The sequence below is a fragment of the Hemicordylus capensis genome, chromosome 2 (genome assembly GCF_027244095.1).
Source record: "Hemicordylus capensis ecotype Gifberg chromosome 2, rHemCap1.1.pri, whole genome shotgun sequence".
NCBI lineage: Eukaryota > Metazoa > Chordata > Lepidosauria > Squamata > Cordylidae > Hemicordylus > Hemicordylus capensis.
This window is the reverse complement of record NC_069658.1, coordinates 248,621,432-248,640,353: the sequence shown is the minus strand read 5'-3', so window position 1 is coordinate 248,640,353 and position 18,922 is coordinate 248,621,432. Positions and strand designations below refer to the sequence as shown.

General features: G+C 48.0%; 1 protein-coding gene across 6 annotated transcripts in view; it reads left to right on the top strand.

The window, feature by feature from the left end:
• Nucleotides 1–17,072, top strand: part of LOC128342205 (zinc finger protein 585B-like) — a 60,750-nt gene extending 43,678 nt beyond the window's left edge. For 4 of the 6 annotated variants that reach the window (XM_053289236.1, XM_053289237.1, XM_053289239.1 and 1 more), the window contains 5 exons: nt 2,395–3,054; nt 4,253–4,672; nt 7,083–7,421; nt 10,950–11,606; nt 14,888–17,072. In XM_053289236.1, coding sequence (XP_053145211.1) covers nt 2,395–3,054; nt 4,253–4,672; nt 7,083–7,421; nt 10,950–11,606; nt 14,888–15,615 — 2,804 coding nt within the window. In that variant the 3' untranslated portion in view covers nt 15,616–17,072. The remainder of the gene's footprint in view (nt 1–2,394; nt 3,055–4,252; nt 4,673–7,082; nt 7,422–10,949; nt 11,607–14,887) is intronic. The other 2 variants (XM_053289243.1, XM_053289240.1) reach the window with 2 other exon arrangements.
• Nucleotides 17,073–18,922: the final 1,850 nt, after the last annotated feature.

Here is an 18,922-nt window from a genome sequence, read left to right as displayed (position 1 = left end):
TTGTGTGATTGATTTTACCTGCGTTCATTTTAAAAGTGAACCTGGGTACAGGCCCCTCAAATGCAAGGTACAGATCAATACCTGTGTACACAGATTGTACACAGTCCTATTCAGATGGAGAAAAGGGCTTTCCAACACGTTTACAGGTGCTGAAGCAGGTCAGAAGTCCCAGCCTAGTATGTCACTTGCCTCCTCAACCTCACTTTTTACAGCTGTGGCAGTGGTTGGATACAGAAACACAGTTGTGCTGGTTGGTGCTTCCGTGGATCACCCCAAGCTGCCAATCATGGAAGTGCTGGCCATCATGGTTATAGCATGTCTGCAAACAAACCATCACCCCCTTAGCCATGAGCAGTGAGGTTGAGGGGGCGGGTGACATGAAGGAGTGAGAGCTGGTCTTGTGGTAGCAAGCATGATTTGTCCCCTTTGCTAAGCAGCATCCACTCTGGTTTGCATTTGAATGGGTGGCTACATATGAGCACTGTAAGATCTTCCCCTTAGGGGATGGGGCCACTCTGGGAAGAGGACCTGCATGCTTGCGTGCAGAAGGTTCCAAGTTCCCTCCCTGGCAGCATTTCCAAGAAAAGGCTGAGAGAGATTCCTGCCCGCAACCTTGGAGAAGCCGCTGTCAGTCTGTGTAGACAATACTGAGTTAGATGGACCAATGGTCTGACTTGGTAAAAGGCAGCTTCCTATGTTCCTATGATGTTCCAGGGCGGGACTTCTGCCCTGCTTCAGGTTGGCTCTTCTGTTAACATTTTCAGAGGCCAAATTTTAAAAATTTATGGTCAAGACTAGATCTGTTTTTACAGGACATGACAAATCCTAGGCTCCAGAAAGTGGTGACTAGGATATTCAGAGGTAGAATTGTTCTATCTGTTTCCAAAAGAGCTGCAAGTGTTAGGATCCTTATGGACTCATAACCACAGTACCTGCGGGTGAGAGGGAGGTGCCAGCAGACTCTAGGTAACTCAAATCTCTGAAGAAGAGCGGGGGTGGGATCAAACCCCAAACTGCCCCAGTGTAACTCAATGGAGAGGAATATTCTCAGATTCAGAAGGTGCTTTGGAGACAGTCCGATGGGCTAATGGAACTCAGTGGTGAGGAGGAGGGGAAGGAAGGCCTGAACAAAAAGAGTGGGGAATTTCTCAGCTTGAAGAGTACTCCCTCGAGAGAGAGTCACAACCCTTTCTGCTTCTGAGGGAGCGGGGTGTCTAACTCTTTGGTTTTCTCACCAGCCATTTCATGCCTTTGTATTTCTGAAGGGGAAGGAGTTTGACACATTTAAACTCTTGATGTAGGGGGTTAACCGCCACCCCAGCATTAAAGACAGTGTGCGCGTGTGTGCTTGTGTGTGTGAGAGTGAACTCTCCTGAGGAACGGAGAGAGAGGTTGCACACTGAATGTGTTAATCTGTTGATCTCTGTATCTGATTTCTGTATCTGTTCCCTTTATCACGCACATCAGCAGGGAGGTACGCTGCAGCCCCGCACCAGCAGTTTTGGGCGTAGCGCCAATGCCCCCCGCCCCGGCCTCCAAACCGGTTCGTGCACATCCCTAGTATGGGTACTTGTACAAAAAACTCATATTAGTCCCATTTCCCTCCACATCAGGGATATACTGAAACATTTTCTTACACGTCCATATTTGTTAAACAATTTTTTGTCCCAGGCAGCCCTGTTTCTTTTCTATTACTTATAAAAGGAATAAAGAGAAGCGCGCCCCCCCACCCCAAATGTCCATCACTAAGTCCAGTAATGTTGGCAAGTGTCCAGTGTCTGGCTCCTAGATTTTTTGGGCTGACTCCTAGTTCCAAATAAAATTTGTCAAGGCCTGCTGTATTAGTGGGAGCTGGCTGACATCTTGTTTTTGGTTTATTGGACTAGGAATATGATCAATGGAATAATAAAAATTAATGATGAAAGTAAGCCACCCACCTTCCCATTTCCCAGATAGACAGTTGAAGTTGAGAAAGAACAGCTTGCCTAAAGTCTTGGGGCGGAGAGCAGCTCTTGTGGTAGCAAGCATGAATTGTGTCTCTTGCTAAGCAGGGTCTGCCTTGGTTTGCATTTGAATGGGAGACTACATGTGAATGCTGCAAGATATATCCCTTGGGGAATGGGGACATAGTTCAGTGGCAAAGCATATGCTTGGCATGCAGAAGATCCCAGGTTCAGTTCCTGGCATCTCTAGATAGGACTGAGAGAATCTCCTGCCTGCAACCCTGGAGAGACTCTGTCGGTCAGTTTTGACATTACTGAGCTAGATAAACCAATGGTCTGACTCCATATAAGACAAGTTCCTATGTTCCACATCACGAGTCCATTCCAGCTCTCTGTCCACTAAAACCAAACTTGTGTAAGTGACCCTCTCTTTTTCTTACCCACCCATTAGGCGGAAGAATTCTGGATGAGATCAAAACAGAATATGATCAGCAGGCAGACTCGGACACTGAAGACTCCTATGAACCATTTCCAGAAGAATCTCCAGATGATGCTTCTATGAATCCTGGGGGTTGTGATCTCCGTCCCAAAGTAATGATAAGCCTAAGGGAACCTGATGGGGAGGAGCAGAGTGTCTCCACTCAGCGTCGGGGAAGAAAAGGTGCAGCGAAGAAGAACATCAAATCCACGCAGAAAGAGAAAAAGCATGGGTGCCCCCAGTGTGGACACAGGACCTATTACTTGTCAGATCTACTTAGGCACATGAAAAGTCACACGCCAAAAAGACCTTTCAAGTGCCGCGAATGCGGGAGAACCTTTGCGCAGCAAGAAACTCTGCAGAACCACCAGAGGATCCATGCACCTGAAGGTGGCCCAAGTAGCGGCAAGAACACATTTGGGAAGAGAACCTCAACTCGCAAAGTAGCAAAAAAACACACGTGTCCCATATGTGGTCACGGAACGACAACACTGCACAGCCTTGCAGAACATATGAGGATTCACACGGGAGAACGGCCATACCAATGCCTTGACTGCGGCAAACTCTTCCGATTTAAGTCGAATCTTTGTAGGCACCAGAGGATCTCTAGCCACTACACGAGTAGTGCAAAATGTCAGTTGATTCGCAAAGTTAAGCTTGTATTGTCTGACCAATGCTTTTTCCTTTTCATTCCATGCTAAGGGAATTGGGCCATAGCTAGATGGTAGAGCATCTGCTTTGCACGTGAAAGGTCCCAGGTTCAATCCCTGGCAGCATCTCCGGGTATGGCTGGGAGAGACCCCTGCCTGAAACCTTGGAAAGCTGCTGCCAGTCAGTGCTGAGCTAGATGGACCAAGGTTCTGATTCGGCACAAGGCAGGGCATAATAAATCCCAGGTGCCAGCCATTTAACTATGGTGCCTTGACTAGGATATTCAGAGGCAGAGTTATTTAATGAACTCTTTTTTAGTCCCAGCCAGGCCTGTTTTTGTTCTAAGTATTTTTTTTGTAAAGGGGATAAAGATAAGCCCATTTACCCTCCCCTTCCACAATGTCCATCACTAAGTCTGGTCATTTTGTCAAGTGTCTCTTGTCTGGCTTCCAAATGTTTGGGCTGGCTCTTGGATCCAAAGAAAATGTGTCAAGCCCTGCTGTAACTTGGCTTCCTATGTTCCCAACCCTCAGGAAGACAATCTGCCATGACTTTCAGTTCATTTGTAGAGGCCAACTGCAGTGTCATCTCCCTCTCCCCCACCCCAGTGTAGGCAATCCTTATCTATCTATCTATCGATTTAGTTAATTTGTATGTCTCCCGACTCCAAAGGCTCTAGGTGGTTTACAAATTCTTGATAAAGGTACCACTTCAGGTTCTTTAGCTTAGTTTCTCTGCATTTTATTATCATGCAGTTATTTGAATTACTGGGGTGCCAGCCATGTAAAGATCTTTAAATTTAAGGAACTGTTTGGTTTTGTGTGTGCGCTGCAGTTGCGTGCATGGAACTTGTGAGCAAGAGGGCTTTCGCATTTGTGTTCATTTAGGGAGCAACCACGGCCATAAGAGCAGCCCTGCTGGATCAGGCCCGTTTAGTCCAGCATCCTCTTTCCCACAGTGGCCCACCAGATGCCTCTGGAAAGCCCACAGGCAAGAAGTGAGGGCATGCCCTCTCTCTCTCTCCTGCTGTTGCGCCCCTGCAACTAATATTGAGAGACATCTTGCCTCTGAGGCTGGAGGTGGCCATATTTATTTATGTATACATCAGTGTAAGTGGAACTTGGGATTAAAGGTTTGGGAAACACTATCACAAATTTGAATTCTTCCTCTATCCCTGCAGCTTCCAAGAAGCCAGGGAAGCTCAAGAATAATTCCCTGCAGCAGGAAAGGATCAAAATGAAGGATGCATTTGGAACAGCCACAAACACTGTTGCTGAGGGCTGGGAGACAACTCCCGCTTCAAGGCTACGCCCAAGGAAACCTCAAGGGCAGGAACGGTCTCCTGCAGGTGTGACGGGAACCAAAAGCTATCCGAAAGAGAGGAAACACGTGTGCCCTGAATGTGGACAAAGATCAGAGAAGCTTTCAGACATGATTAGACACATGAGAATCCATACAGGAGAAAGGCCTTATAAATGCCTGGACTGTGGGGAAACCTTCCGGTGGCCAGCGAACCTTCGTCAGCACCAAAAAAAGACATCCCACCGAAGGCGATCTTTCCCCACTACTTCTCTTGCAGGACGTCAGCTAAGGCGTCAAGGTGGATATAGGAATGGGTACCTGGATACCTAAATAATAATTCTTTGCTCTTCTGCTCCACCCCCCCCTTTAAGAAGTCTTGCCTCAAAGGGCTAGTTCATGTTGTAGCAGTATGCCGTCCCTATGAATTCCATGTATTTAGGGTGGGTGGGTGGGTTTTAAGGCAGGCTGTGATAAATCCCAGGTGCCAGGGAGCCATGGCATCTAGAAACTTAAATTGTGGCACCTGGACTATGATATCGGAGGCAGAGTTGTTTAATAACATCTTTCTTTGTCCAAGGGAGCCCTCGGTCCGTTCTAAGTATGTTACTTGCAAAGAGGATAAAGAGAAGCCCATTTGCCCTCCCCCTCCACTGTGTCCGACAATAAGTCCAGTGATTTTGCGAAGTGCCTCTTTGTTTGGGTCCTCAATTTAGGGGCTGGTTCCTTGATCCAAAGAAAAGCTGCCGAGGCCTGTTTTTAAGGAGGGAGGATTAGAAGGAAATTAGCAAGGTGACATTGTAGAGGACCTGGGCTGGTTCAGAAGATACCATCCGTGGGGCCCCCTGCTAATTGTGCAATGAGGAGCACGAGTACTTGGTGTCCCACCCCTGGCATGGCATCCTTCCATTGCATAATTGAGTGAAGGTGACGGAATGTCCGGACTGCCCTTCACCGTGCAGTTTAAATGGTAGTCTAAAATTGCTTGGTGAAGGACAGTCTTTAGCGTCTCCCACCCCCACATATGCACAATTGTGCTGTGGTAGTGGGGTCAAGGGTGGTAGTTGGGGTCAAGGGTACCCGATACACCAGTAGGATGATGCACTGGTTGCATGCTAATTTATTTTATTTATTTATTTACATGTCTATACCGCCCTATCCGAAGGCTCTGCCCCCGTTGTGTGATCTAACAGGGCCGATGGTCAGTATAGTTTGAACCAGCCCATTCTAAGAAGAGTTGCTGGCATAAGGGGCAGGAAGGGGGAAAGGTGGACCTCCTCTAAGGGAGCCAGCGACCTTTAAACAGCTTAGCGTGATGGAACTGGAACATAGGAAGCTTCCTTATACTGAGTCAAACCCTTGGTCCATCTAGCTCAGTACTGTCTGCACTCACCAGCAGCCAACAAAGCATTAAAAATATAATAATATAATATACAGCCTAAAAGAAAACAGCATCTCTTACCAACCAAAGGCCTGAGAGAACAGCCAGGTCTCTACCTGCCTCTTACAAGCAATGAGGGAAGCTGAAGAGTGAATGTCCATCAGGAGACCATTCCAAAGTCTGGGGGCAATAACCGTGAAGGCCCTGCCCCGACTTAACAGTTAAGCCTCCCTCAACTCCCATCATCCCTAGCCACAATGGCCAGTAGCCAGCAACTGTTGGTGATGTAGTCCAGAAACACTTGGAAGACCTAAGGGTGTCCAGCCTTCGTCTATATAGTGCAATGAGTTTGAAAGGGGAGGGTGCAGTTCACCACTGTGGTCTGTGTAGAACCTGTAGATGTTCCACCACAATCTCCCTCCATGGGGTTCTTTTTGGTGACTCAAGGTTCTTGTGTTTTGGCCACCACGTGCAGCACTTGGCTATACATTTCTCACAGAAGTAGATAGGAGTGTGCTTTGGGGCAGAGACTAAATATGCTCTCAGTGACCAAGGCAGTTTTAATTTGTGTAGCCCTCTTTACTCCGTCCCACAAAATGCAGAGGGGAGTCACTGAGAAACTGAGGCAGCCCTAATTGTATTGCTCCATCCACTTCTTTTGCATGTTAGTGTCTTAGTGTAGCACTAAAGCCCTTGGGAAGAGAGAGGTACAGGAGTGTGGGTTCGTTCGTTCATTCATTCATTCATTCTCATGCTAGGCCGATTAACAGACCAAAGATCTTTTAGACCAGGGATTTTCAAACTTGGGTCCCCAGATGAAGTTGGACTACATTATAACTGTGCCATTGCTGCTGCTGTTGGTGATGGGAGTTGTAGTACAATAACATTTGGGGACTCTGGTTTGAGAACTCATGTCCTAGGCAATTACCTGTCTGGCTCTGTGCTCCAGCAGTCAAGTGGAAAACGAAAGCAGGAGAAATGCTGCACACTCAAACCTTTTGCGGAACTCAAAATCCCGAGTAAATCAGATTTTGGGTATGTTCCTAGTCCTCGTGAACTATTGATGTTGCAGAAGGCTGAATGGGTTGAACAGGATATCCAGTGGCTCGCCTCTTCTTTCCATTCTTCCCCCAGTAGGCCAGGAGGGATGTCATATATATTTTTTGTTTGTTTGAACTAATATTTTAACTTTTTGTTTGTTTGAACTAATATTTTAACTTTTTGTTTGCTTGTTGTAAACCACCCAGAGACGTGAGTTTTGGGCGGTATAGAAGTGTCTTAAATAAATAAAACATATAGATGATATATAAATGATATACTCTCTGTGCAGGTGATGACGACGCAAGTTTCCCTCCACAAAAACGTCCCAGGGAGAGCCAGGGAGAGCCCCATCAACCTGAGGAAGCTGCTGCGATGGTGAAGAAATCAATCAACTGCCCAAAGAAGAAGAAACACAGCTGCCCAGAATGTGTGTACAACTCTGAACGATTATCAGACGTTGTGAAACACATGAGACTCCATACGGGAGAGAGACCTTACTCATGTCTCGAATGTGGGAAAACCTTCCGGTGGCTCTCGAATCTTAACGAACACAAGAGAAACCCCAAGTCCTGCCAGAAGATGCCCGTTCCAGAAACTTCGCTTGCTGAATGTGATGTAACACTCAGTGGTGGGTATATCTCCTATTATGACCCTAAGAATACATGGAAACTTTTCCCCCTTGAAACCAATTTGCCATGAAATGCATCCTGGCCAGGTTAAGCTGGGGATGCTTGAGCATCTGTTCTGCATGTAGAAGTTCCCTGGTTCATTCCCTGGCAGCATCTCCAGGTAGGGCTGGGAGAGACTCCTGCCTGGAACCCGGGAGAGCCGCTGCCGCCAGTCAGTGGAGACCAGACCTGCTCAGCGTCAGATGTTGAACCTACAACTCCCATAATCCCTGGCTATTGGCCACTGTGGTTTGGGATTATGGGAGTTGTAGTCCAGAAGCTGGGGGGTGGGGCGCTAAGTTGAGCTGGCCTTGTGTAGGCAGTACAGAGTTCGATGGTCCAAGGGTCTGATTCAGTATAAGGCAGCTTCCTTTGTTCCCAAGATGTAACAGGAAACCTTTGGGTTTCCTGCTCCAGGAATGAACCTGAGAGAGCTGCAGGCTTCCACACTCCATCGCCATCTCCATCACCGCAGTTCTGCATTTGGTCAAAACTTGGGAGTGTGGTTTGTTCAATAGCTAGAACTGGAACTGGGGCTCCCAACAGGGGATGCTGGTAGCCCCAGGGGTACCTGAAGGGTTTCTGTGAGTACTTTGAGCTCCGCTGCCTCCCCATCCTGCAGCCCACATGGCTTCTATGCAGTCTTGTTGAAATTAATGAAATAGAAGTAAATTCAAAAAGTTGGTTTCAGCGGGAGCACTCATGAGTAACTTAGTCTAGATGTGAGCCAGTTACTGGAGTAGCTTGTTTCTTGACAGTAACATTTAAGGTGAATGTGTGTAAAATAATATCAGAACAACTGAAGAAGGTGGAAGCTAGGGGTGTGAACGGACCGGTTCGGAGGCCATTCTAAAGGCCTCCAGACCGGTCCGGACACGGGTGGTTTTGGTTCGGGTGGGGGGTTCTAAAGGAGTACGGGGGGGGTGTTACTCACCCCCTCAAGAATGGCACCGTATATTATAGAGTAAGCGGGCGGCATACCTTCCTGCCGCCCGCTTCATTCCCCCTCCTCTCGGCGCGGCTGCAGTGAGTCATTGCGAATAATCTTCTTCCTCCGTTTTGAACATGCAATCATCGGGCGGCAGGGTATCACCCAGTCCCTGCCGCCCGGCTCTTCAATTCTCCCGGCTCGGCTGGCGGCCGCCCCCCGCAGCCCGAAGACCCCTGCCGCCCCTTCCCTTCCCATACTCAACGGGTCGGCAGGAGAACTCCCCTGCCGACCTGTCCCCTTCGCCCGCTGAGCTGCAAATGGCTTCTAGGAAGCCTTTTGCGCGCCTGCGCAAAAGGCTTCCTAGAAGCCATTTGCAGCTCAGCGGGCGAAGCGAGCAGACGGCAGGGAGTTCTCCTGCCGCCCGCTCTCCACTCTCCGCTCTAAAGTGGAGAGCGGGCGGCAGGAGAACTCCCTGCCGTCTGCTCGCTTCGCCCGCTGAGCTGCAAATGGCTTCTAGGAAGCCTTTTGCGCAGGCGCGCAAAAGGCTTCCTAGAAGCCATTTGCAGCTCAGCGGGCGAAGGGGACGGGTCGGCAGGGGAGTTCTCCTGCCGACCCGTTGAGTATGGGAAGGGAAGGGGCGGCAGGGGTCTTCGGGCTGCGGGGGGCGGCCGCCAGCCGAGCCGGGAGAATTGAAGAGCCGGGCGGCAGGGACTGGGTGATACCCTGCCGCCCGATGATTGCATGTTCAAAACGGAGGAAGAAGATTATTCGCAATGACTCACTGCAGCCGCGCCGAGAGGAGGGGGAATGAAGCGGGCGGCAGGAAGGTATGCCGCCCGCTTACTCTATAATATACGGTGCCATTCTTGAGGGGGTGAGTAACACCCCCCCCCTATTCCCTATTGGAACCCCCCACCCAAGTGCCGGACCGCAGCTCCGCGGTTCCGTGCACACCCCTAGTGGAAGCCAAAACGTCTTGCACTTTAGGTTTCTGTTAGCTAATCAGCGATTTATTTTTATACACACACACACTTTTTAAAGCCACAATCAGAATTCTGAACAAGCAATATCTAGATCAGGGCTGCTCAACTTCAGCCTTCCTGCAGATGTTGGCCTACAACTCCCATAATTCCTGGCTATTGGCCACTGTGGCTGGGGTTTATGGGAGTTGTAGTCCAAAACAGCTGGAGGGCCGGAGTTGAGCAGCCCTGATCTAGATCCTAGAAGGATGCTGTTAATCAAAAAGAATACTTCTTGTTAAAAAAAGGTTGGGAACCTCTCAGAACAAGCCAGGACATCAAACCCTTTTGCAGTTTGCTTTCTAGCAGCAAATAAAATGTCTTACATCAGAGGTGGGTGGGTGGAAGCAGCTAAGCCAGTGGTTCTCAACCAGTGTTCCTCCAGATGTTGCAGGACTACAACTCCCATCATCCCTAACCATGAGTTATTGTGGCTGGGGATGCTTGGGGTTGTAATTCTGCAACATCTGGAGGAACTACTGAGAGCTATTAAGAGCTACTGAGCTAAGCAGTTGAACTGGCAATTGGTGCTTGTTTGCTGGGAGGGTTTCTGTTGCAGATGGTATTGTGGATCTTCTGCTGCTTTTTGTGTGCTGTGGTGTTCATGCTTTTATTATTATAAGGAACATTTGAAGCTGCCTTATTCCGAGTCAGACTGTTGGTCCGTCTAGCTGAGTATTGTCTGCTCTGACTGGCAGTGGCTCTCCAGGGATTCAGGCAGGGATTTTTCATGGCCTTACCTGGAGATGTTGGAGATCAGTCCTGGGACCCTCTGCATGCTAAGAGAGTCGCCACTCTGAAAGGATTTGCTTTGTCTAGTTAACAGGAGTAAGCTGGTCATACAGAAGTACAGTGAGGAGAAGGTATAGCAGTGGTGCAAGCTTCGATTGACACTTTTGATGTGAAAATGGGAGTTTACAAGGACATTCGTGTCCCACTTGTGAAAGGTTAGAGGGGATGTTAAAGGCACAGCAAGCCACCTAATGGCACAGCGGGAAATGACTTCCCTAGCAGGCATGAGGTTGTCAGTTTGAATTCCCACTGTTACCTTTATCGGGCAGAAGCAATACAGGAAGATGCTGAAAGGCATCATCTCATACTGTGCGGGAGGAGGCAATGGTAAACCCCTCCTGTATTCTACCAAAGACAACCGCAGGGCTCTGTGGTCGCCAGGAGTTGACACCGACTCAACGGCACACTTCACTTTACTTTAAGTCTGTAGTTGGTGGGGCTAGATAGACTGTTGCTCTTCTTCTGCTAAATATAACCATGCACCATAACATGTAAACATGTAAGCATAACCATGTACACTGCTCCGGGTGGTTTGGAGGAAGAGTGGGATATAAATATAAAAATAATATAAATAAGAGAGCCGCCATGTGAAGTGGTGTCTCTTTACCCAGTTAGCAAGGATATTTTAATACATAGCTGTGGTTTTTGTTTGTTGGTTAGCTGCCTTGGAGTGCTTTGGTGGGGGCATGGACATTGAAAAAAATAAATAAAAACAAATACCTGTGTGATCTTTGTGTTTCCTGCAGATGATGAGGAGTTGATTAATATCCTGCATAAGAAATCTCAGCAAAGAGGACCTGAATCCAAGAACTACTCTGTGAAATCACTAAAAGAATCTTCTGCGGCTCGTGGGGTCAGGGCCACGTCACATCCGAGGAAATTGCAAGGCCGGGAAGGAAGTGCTCTACGTCAGAGAAGCACCGTGGTTGTGAAGAAAAGTCGATATGACCAGAGAGAGAGAAAGCATGAGTGTAAGGAATGCGGGCAACGAACCTATTACTTGTCGGATCTGCTGAGGCACATGAGAATCCACACGGGCGAAAGGCCCTACAAATGCCCCGAATGTGGGAAAACCTTCTCATTGACCTCAACCCTTAACAGTCACCTGAAAATCCATAAGTCCAAGGGTGCCCTCAACAGCAGCAAAAGCTTCACCAAAAGAATTGCAGGCCATGCCGGAAAGAAAAAATACACATGTTCCAAATGTGGACATAAAGCCAGTAGTTTATCACTCCACCTTAAACATATGAGAGCCCATGCAAGAGACGTACTTCACACATGTCAGGAATGTGGGCGGACCTTCACATTCAAGTCCAACCTTTGTAGACACCAGAAAATCCACAGGCGGAAGAGAGAGCTCAACAACAAAAAACCACTTGCTGGACGTCGGGAAACTAGTAAAGGTGGGCGTATCTGATGCTGGTAATGATACCTGGCTTGACAGATCCCAAGTGCCGGGGAGCCATGGTGCCTAGAAATTTAACCATGGCACCTAGACTAGGATATTCAGAGGTAGTGTTATTTCATAAAATCTATATTTGTCCCAGGCAGCCCTGTTTCTGTTATAAGGATGCTCCTTGTAGGGATGTGCACAGAACCGGCGGGGAGGTGGTTCGAAGGCAGTGGGGGGGCATACCTTTAAGGGCGGGCGCGTCCCTCTCCGCGTCCGCCCCCCCTCTCCCCTCCCCATGTCTCCTTCCCCGGCACTCCATTTTTTAAAGTCTCCATCGGGGCAGCAGCGTACCTCCCTGCCACCCTGGTGTCGTCCTCAGCTAGAAGTAAAAGGAAATAACTGGCGCGTGTGCGCACACAATGTACACACTCCGGGTACTTCCTTTTTACTTCCGGCTGAGGAGGACATCAGGCCGGCAGGGAGGTACGCTGCCACCCCGAGGGTTGTTCAAACCAGTTCAGAGACCAATAACGGGTCTCTGAACCGGTTCTGTGCACATCTTTAGCTCCTTGTAAAGGCGAAAACAGAGAAGCGCGTTTACCTTCCCCCTCCACAGTGTCTATTGTTAAATCCAGTAATTTAGTCAAGTATCCATTGTCTGCCTCCCAAATTTTTGGGCTGGCTTAATGAGTTGACAGCCCTAGTCATGAGAGGGAGTTTAGAGGAAGGCAACCAAGATGATGGAGGGTCTGGAAACCAAGTCCTATGAGGAAGGGTTGAAGGAGCTGGGTGCCTTGACCCTGGAAAAGAGATTACAATACCTATCTCCCACTGAAGGGCTCTCACATAGGAGGAGTGGACTTATTCTAGTCCTTTCTTCAGAAGCAGCAGAGAACCAAGTTCAACTAAGGAAGCAGACTTAGGCTAGACCAGGGGTTCCCAACCTGTGGTCTACGAGTATACTGCAAGGTGGTCTGTGGGAGGAAGAAAAAAAAAAGTGATTTATTTATCACATTTCTATACCACTTAGTATGTGGATCTCTAGGCAGTGTAGAAAGTTAAAAACACTACAAATAAAAACAGTTAAAAGTCACAAAACCAATAAAAAAACAATAAAAACAAACACAAGATAAACACATTAGTTTAAAATTTTCAGTTCATCTTGAGGGTCTTCCTAAAAGCAAACAGAGAAGGAGATGCTCTTATTTCAACAGGGAGCATATAAGCCCTGTGGCAGTCACAGAAAAGGCCCAGTCCTGAGTCGCCGCCAAACGAGCTGGTGGCAACCGTAACTGAACTTCTCAGATGATAGTAGGTTGCAGGGCTCATGACAAAGAAGATGCTCTCTCAAGTACCCTGGGCCCAAGCCATTGAGGGCTTTATAGGTAATAACCAGCACTTTGATGGTCATGATGTACAGCTGGACCTCATTATCTGCAGGGATTCTATTCCCACATAATACAGCGGATAATGAAACCACACATAATGAGTCAGGGAGTCTATGGGAACGTGAAGGTTAGGTTCCCAGACTCAACCGCCCCCCTGCCACCCCCCCCCAAAAAAACTCCACAAAAACCGGCCAAATAAGTGCCCTACTGTGCTCTGCAAGTCTCCTGGCGTCCAGCAATGCCTCCCAAATAATTCCAAAAATTGTGGATCTCAGCTCCCCATTTTGTTTTGCTGAAATGAGCCACAAAACGGCTCCCAGAAATGACCTCCGGTCACTTCTGGCCCTCTAGGAACCACTGATACATGGGTTTTAACCCTTTTGTATCCACGGATAATGTATTCACAGGTGTCTAATTGACCCCCAGTTTTGCAAAACCGCGGATATAGAATCCGTGTATAACAAGGTTCTCCTGTAATAAACATCAGCCTTCTCATTAGGCAAGTGTTACATTTTCCCCACTGGCAGGCCTACTGCAGGTAAATGTACTGTGATGAATGCAATATATTTGAGTGAGCATATTAAATTACTAGAGAGAACTGCATTTTTAATACCTTTTGATATATGTTGGGATCCCATCAACCATAGGCTGTATTAAAATTGTTTTAAAATGGCTTGCTTACATGGTGGTCTGCAAAAGCTTTTGATGACTATTTAGTGGTCGGCAGAAAGAAAAAGGTTGGGAACCCCCGGGCTGAATATTAGGAGACATTTTCTAACTATAAGGGCTGTATGACAATGGAACGGTTGGTCTCAAACTCTGGAGGGTTCTCCTTCACTGGAGGCTGGATGGTCCTCTGTCAGGAATGCTGTAATAGTTTATTGGACTGAGCAGGGGATTGGACTGGAAGACCTCCAAGGTCTCTCTCAACCCTAATATTCTGTAGTCTAATATTTTGAGTATACACAATGAACCTGTGACATTCACATGTAGGCAATCCCTCATTTGTTGTGCTTGAAATAGTGGCCATCTGCACACACTTTCCTGTAGGATTCAGCATCCTGAGATGTTGACGCTGCTTTTCTTTAAAGCAAATCTCTTGTCCTTTGGGCTGCTAAAATAACCATGGAAACCTAGAGCCTCCTCCTGGTGAAATGTCAGATGCAGAGAAGGGCTGAATAAAATGTCCAAGGATTACAGGGCTGGCTGAGTGGCTGGTTGGCTTACTAGGTTTTGGTGGCTGCCTTTCAGCTGCAGTGATGGCTTCTGATTTAAAACAAAACCGTCCATAACTACAATTCAAGTTCAAAAATAAATCTGAAAACCACCAGGCAAGAAGTATTAATCCAAGAGCAGCAACAGCAGGACAGTCAAAACATCAGGACACTGGAGCATCAGAATAAAAAGAGCGGCAAAAATAGCTTGCTTAATTTTAACTGCTGAAAGCACAGTGCAAGGTGCATAGAAACCTAGGAAGCTGCCTTATACCGAGTCAGACCATTGGTCCACGTAGCTCCGTATTGGCAGCAGCTCTCCAGGGTTTCAGACAGGAGTCTTCCCCAGCCCTATCTGGAGATGTCAGGGCTTGAACCTGGGACCTTCTGCAGGGAAAGCAGATGCTCTTCCACTGAGCTATGGCCCCATCCTAGGTACATTTTCACTCCTGAAAAGAGAAGAGAGACTATGCCTGACACACTTCCAGTGAGAATAAGTTCCAAAGAACATGGGGCCACCACAGAAAAGGCCCTGGCTCCTTGCTGAGGGCAGCTTAACATACACGGTAACTGAAGTAGGCCTTCACTGGCAGCTTTGAACGCCTGAGGGAGTTCATATAGGAGAATTCTTTTTCTCTCTCCTTTCCTTGACACGGGGAGATCTCATGTCTGGATTGTCTTCTCTCTAGTCCCTGCAGGCAGTGAGGAACCAAGTCAGACAACGAAGGAGAATTCTCAGCAGGGAAGGACTGAGCTTAAGAAAACAGGCAGTCTGAAGCCAGAAATAAGTTACGGGGTTACTTCTGCAACACTTGTGATTCGTGATCGAGCGTACGAGTCCAAGAAACCACAAGGTGAGACCTCTGTGAAAGACGAAACTGAATCCACTAAAGGCGCAGAAGATAGCACTACACGTAAGGAACCTGCAATACGGATCAATTTAGAAAGGTTTGCATATTTCAAGGCTGATAAGACTTCTGACGACCAGTCGGGACTCGCATTTTCCAAAGCTGCTAAGACTTCTGACGACCAGTCGGGACTTGTGACCAGTCATGAAGCCCATGCAAGTGAGAAGTCACATCAATGTTCTCTGTGTGAGAAAATCTTTTCGCTCAAAAGTTACCTCGCTGAACATCAGAATATCCAGATAGGAGCAAAGCCAGACAAATGCCATGACTGTGGGAACCGTTTCGCTTGGAAGGAGAAGCTGAGCAGACACCAGCTAATCCACACAGGGGTGAAAATGTACAGTTGCTCCAAGTGTGGGAAAGATTTCTTGCAGCAGGATGCCTTGCTGACCCATCTGAAAACGCATGATGTCTCCCTGGAGACAGACGCTCCAGCTGTGGAGAATGCTGTGGTCAAAGGAACAGCTAATGAGACAGGAGAGAAATCGTACAAAACAGAATCCTTATGAATGCACCAAATGTGGGCAAGGTGTTGGTCAGAAGTATAGAAGGCTTAGAAATATTAGACGGCTTAGACATCGGCAAACTCATATGTGAAAGAAATAAGAAGTGAGCAAGCACCTCCATAAATTCATGGATGTATTTATGTAATGCCTTTGCATCTCTTCCCCACCCCCCCACCCATGCCACCTTTTATCTCAAATAGGTCATTTTTGCATTCATGCTCACACATTGATTATGTTTAGCTTCATTCTGTGAAGAGCTGCATGTTGGATCTCTGCTAAAGGCACAGGAGCGGAGAATCTATTTTCTTCTGACCAGTTGGCAACTCAGCCAATGCCACACAGCTTCATCTGTCTCTCTTGACTTCTGTGCTGACAGCTTACACACAAACACTCTCTCTCTCTCTCTCTCTCTCTCTCTCTCTCTCTCTCTCTCTCTCTCTCTCTTTTAGTAGTAGAAATTTTAATAAATGTCTGATAATATTAGCAGTTGTACTAATACTAGGGAGGGCTCTTTTCAGTGGGCTGAAACCAGAGCTTTTACAATCCAATGCTACAGAGATTTCAAAGACTGCCGCTTACTTTTTAACCTCGTGGTGCTTTAACCCCTTTTGTTGTGTATCTGATCCCACCTCTCTTCTCTTCTGGAGTTGCGATACCATGACTCTCTCTACAGCCATAGTGAGTGCCCTAAAATAGAAACCAAAACTAGCTTTTGATTGCAAAAAACTTTTACGATGCCTTGAAGAGGGACCTGTGGAGAAGGCACCAGGGAATTCATATAGAGGCAAAGCCCTGCTAATGCTCAGAGCTGGGCACTTACCTGATTTGAAAAGTAGATAGTTGTAACTCAGACAAGCTGTATTTGAATTGCAAATGACATCTTGTCACGCATTAGGGAATCCATGTGAGCGAGGGAGTTTGTGAATTAAAAGCTTTCTTGTGTGGATTTGCTGATTTTTATGCCATGAAAGCTGCTGTTTTTTGTATTGGAGGAAGTTATGTCAAACTCGTTAAGCCTGTAATATAAACTTGTCCTAAATTATCTCACTAACTGCTCTAAGGAGGCTTACTTGGAAGCTGAGTCCTGCTGAGATCAAAGAGACTCTTCTGGTAGATATATTTTAGCACAGTGGTGCTCTGACTTATGCTCTCAGCATTGGGACAAGCTGTGTGAGGCACATCCTAATTCTCAGCATTATTGCTTCAGATACGGAAGGTGGGTGGGGAGGGAATAGCCATCTCATCTAGCTTGTCTCCTCTTGGGGAGGAAAAGCTGGTGTCAGCAGCAGCTCTTTCAGCAGGAACTGGGTCTCCCAAATGTTCTCCCTAGTCCCCTCCTTGGTAATTTCAGTCTTCCTCTTATATAGGCCATGACAGGCCTCTAGTCATGTGCACGGACCGGTTCGGAGGCCATTCTAAAGGCCTCCAGACCGGTCCGGACACGGGGTGGTTTTGGTTCGGGAGGATGGGGTGGGGGGTTCCAACAAGAAATGGGGGGGCGTTACTCACCCCGGAGACAACCACACCATAATTCACTGAGCAATCGGGCGGCAGGATATCTCCCTGCCACCCGCTTCATTCCCCGCTCGGCGGCTCCGTCCTCATGTACTGTAAAGAATCGTCCTCCTTAAGCATTTAAACCCTTCAAAGCCCCGCTGGCGCTCGGCTGGCGGGCGCTCGGCTGGCGGGCGCTCGGCTGGCGGGCGCTCGGCTGGCGGCCGCCCCAAGAGGACCCCTGCTGCCCCCAAGAGGACCCCTGCCACCCCCATCCTTAAGAAATAACCTCCCATTGAAAGGGGACGGCAGGAGAGCTGCCTGCCGTCCCCTTCCGCTTTGCTGGTCTGGCTGCAAAGGGCTTCTAAGAAGCCCTTTGCAGCCAGACCGGCAAAGCGGACGGCAAGGAGTTCTTCTCCCGCCGCCCAATTTTTAAGTTGGGCGGCGGGAGAAGAACTCCCTACCGTCCGCTTTGCCGGTCTGGCTGCAAATGGCTTCTAAGAAGCCCTTTGCGCGCGTGCGCGAAAGGCTTCTTAGAAGCCCTTTGCAGCCAGACCGGCAAAGCGGAAGGGGACGGCAGGCAGCTCTCCTGCCGTCCCCTTTCAATGGGAGGTTATTTCTTAAGGATGGGGGTGGCAGGGGTCCTCTTGGGGGCAGCAGGGGTCCTCTTGGGGCGGCCGCCAGCCGAGCGCCCGCCAGCCGAGCGCCAGCGGGGCTTTGAAGGGTTTAAATGCTTAAGGAAGACGATTCTTTACAGTACATGAGGACGGAGCCGCCGAGCGGGGAATGAAGCGGGCGGCAGGGAGATATCCTGCCGCCCGATTGCTCAGTGAATTACGGTGTGGTTGTCTCCGGGGTGAGTAACGCCCCCCCCATTTCTTGTTGGAACCCCCCACCCCAGTGCCGGACCGCAGCTCCACGGTTCCGTGCACACCCCTACAGGCCTCTCGGTCTTGCTAGAAAATGGAACCCTCCCACAAGAGGGTCCTTTTTCTCTTGTGGCTGTGCTGTTGCCCTAGCAACAGGTCCACTTCCTGTTCTCTCCCTCAATCACCGCCGGGGCTCTTGTTGCTCCTCTCCTTTCTTGACTTGGTGTCGGAATAGGAAAAGCTGCTGCTGAGCTGTGCTTGCCCACAGAACCAGGGCTCAATCTCTTGACACTAGGATTGCAACCATAAAAAAAATCCCTAAACACACTTAACATGGAAACCAGTCCCACAGAGTTGAGTATTGAGCACACACTGGTAAGATTAGGCTTCTGTACCTTTAAGGATACGAGGGCAAAATGTATTATATATTCTGTTGTCTTTTAAATTGAATTTTTAATGTTTTATGATTATTGTGATGGTTAGCCACTTTGAACACCTGTATCGACGGGGGGAAAGCGAGATTTAAAAATAAATTCAAATTCTACAATGCTTCTCTCAGTTCTTTTTGAAAGAAAAAAGAGTAAGGGTGGGAAATTAAGCACTCAAACCTATTTCCCCCAGGTGGGATGGTTAGTTGCCAATGTCTTTACCACACAGTTAAACACAGTTGCCAATGTCTTTAGCAGCCTCTGCTCCTATGCCCTTAATGTCAGCAATCATTCGTAGGTCAAAATGTTTATCTCCATGTTGTGAAAAGCTTCACCTAATGACTTTTGTATAGCAAGATGCTGTTGAAGATCAAGCAAAGCTGGATTGTCAGTTGTCAACTTTGAATTCAAACAGTAGTCACAAGAAATGCAAACTCAATCTACTTTCTCCATTGTTTTTGATTCAGCTTTCCTGACTGTTTCTGGGGCCCCACCCCGCTTTTTTTGCCTCATGTCTTC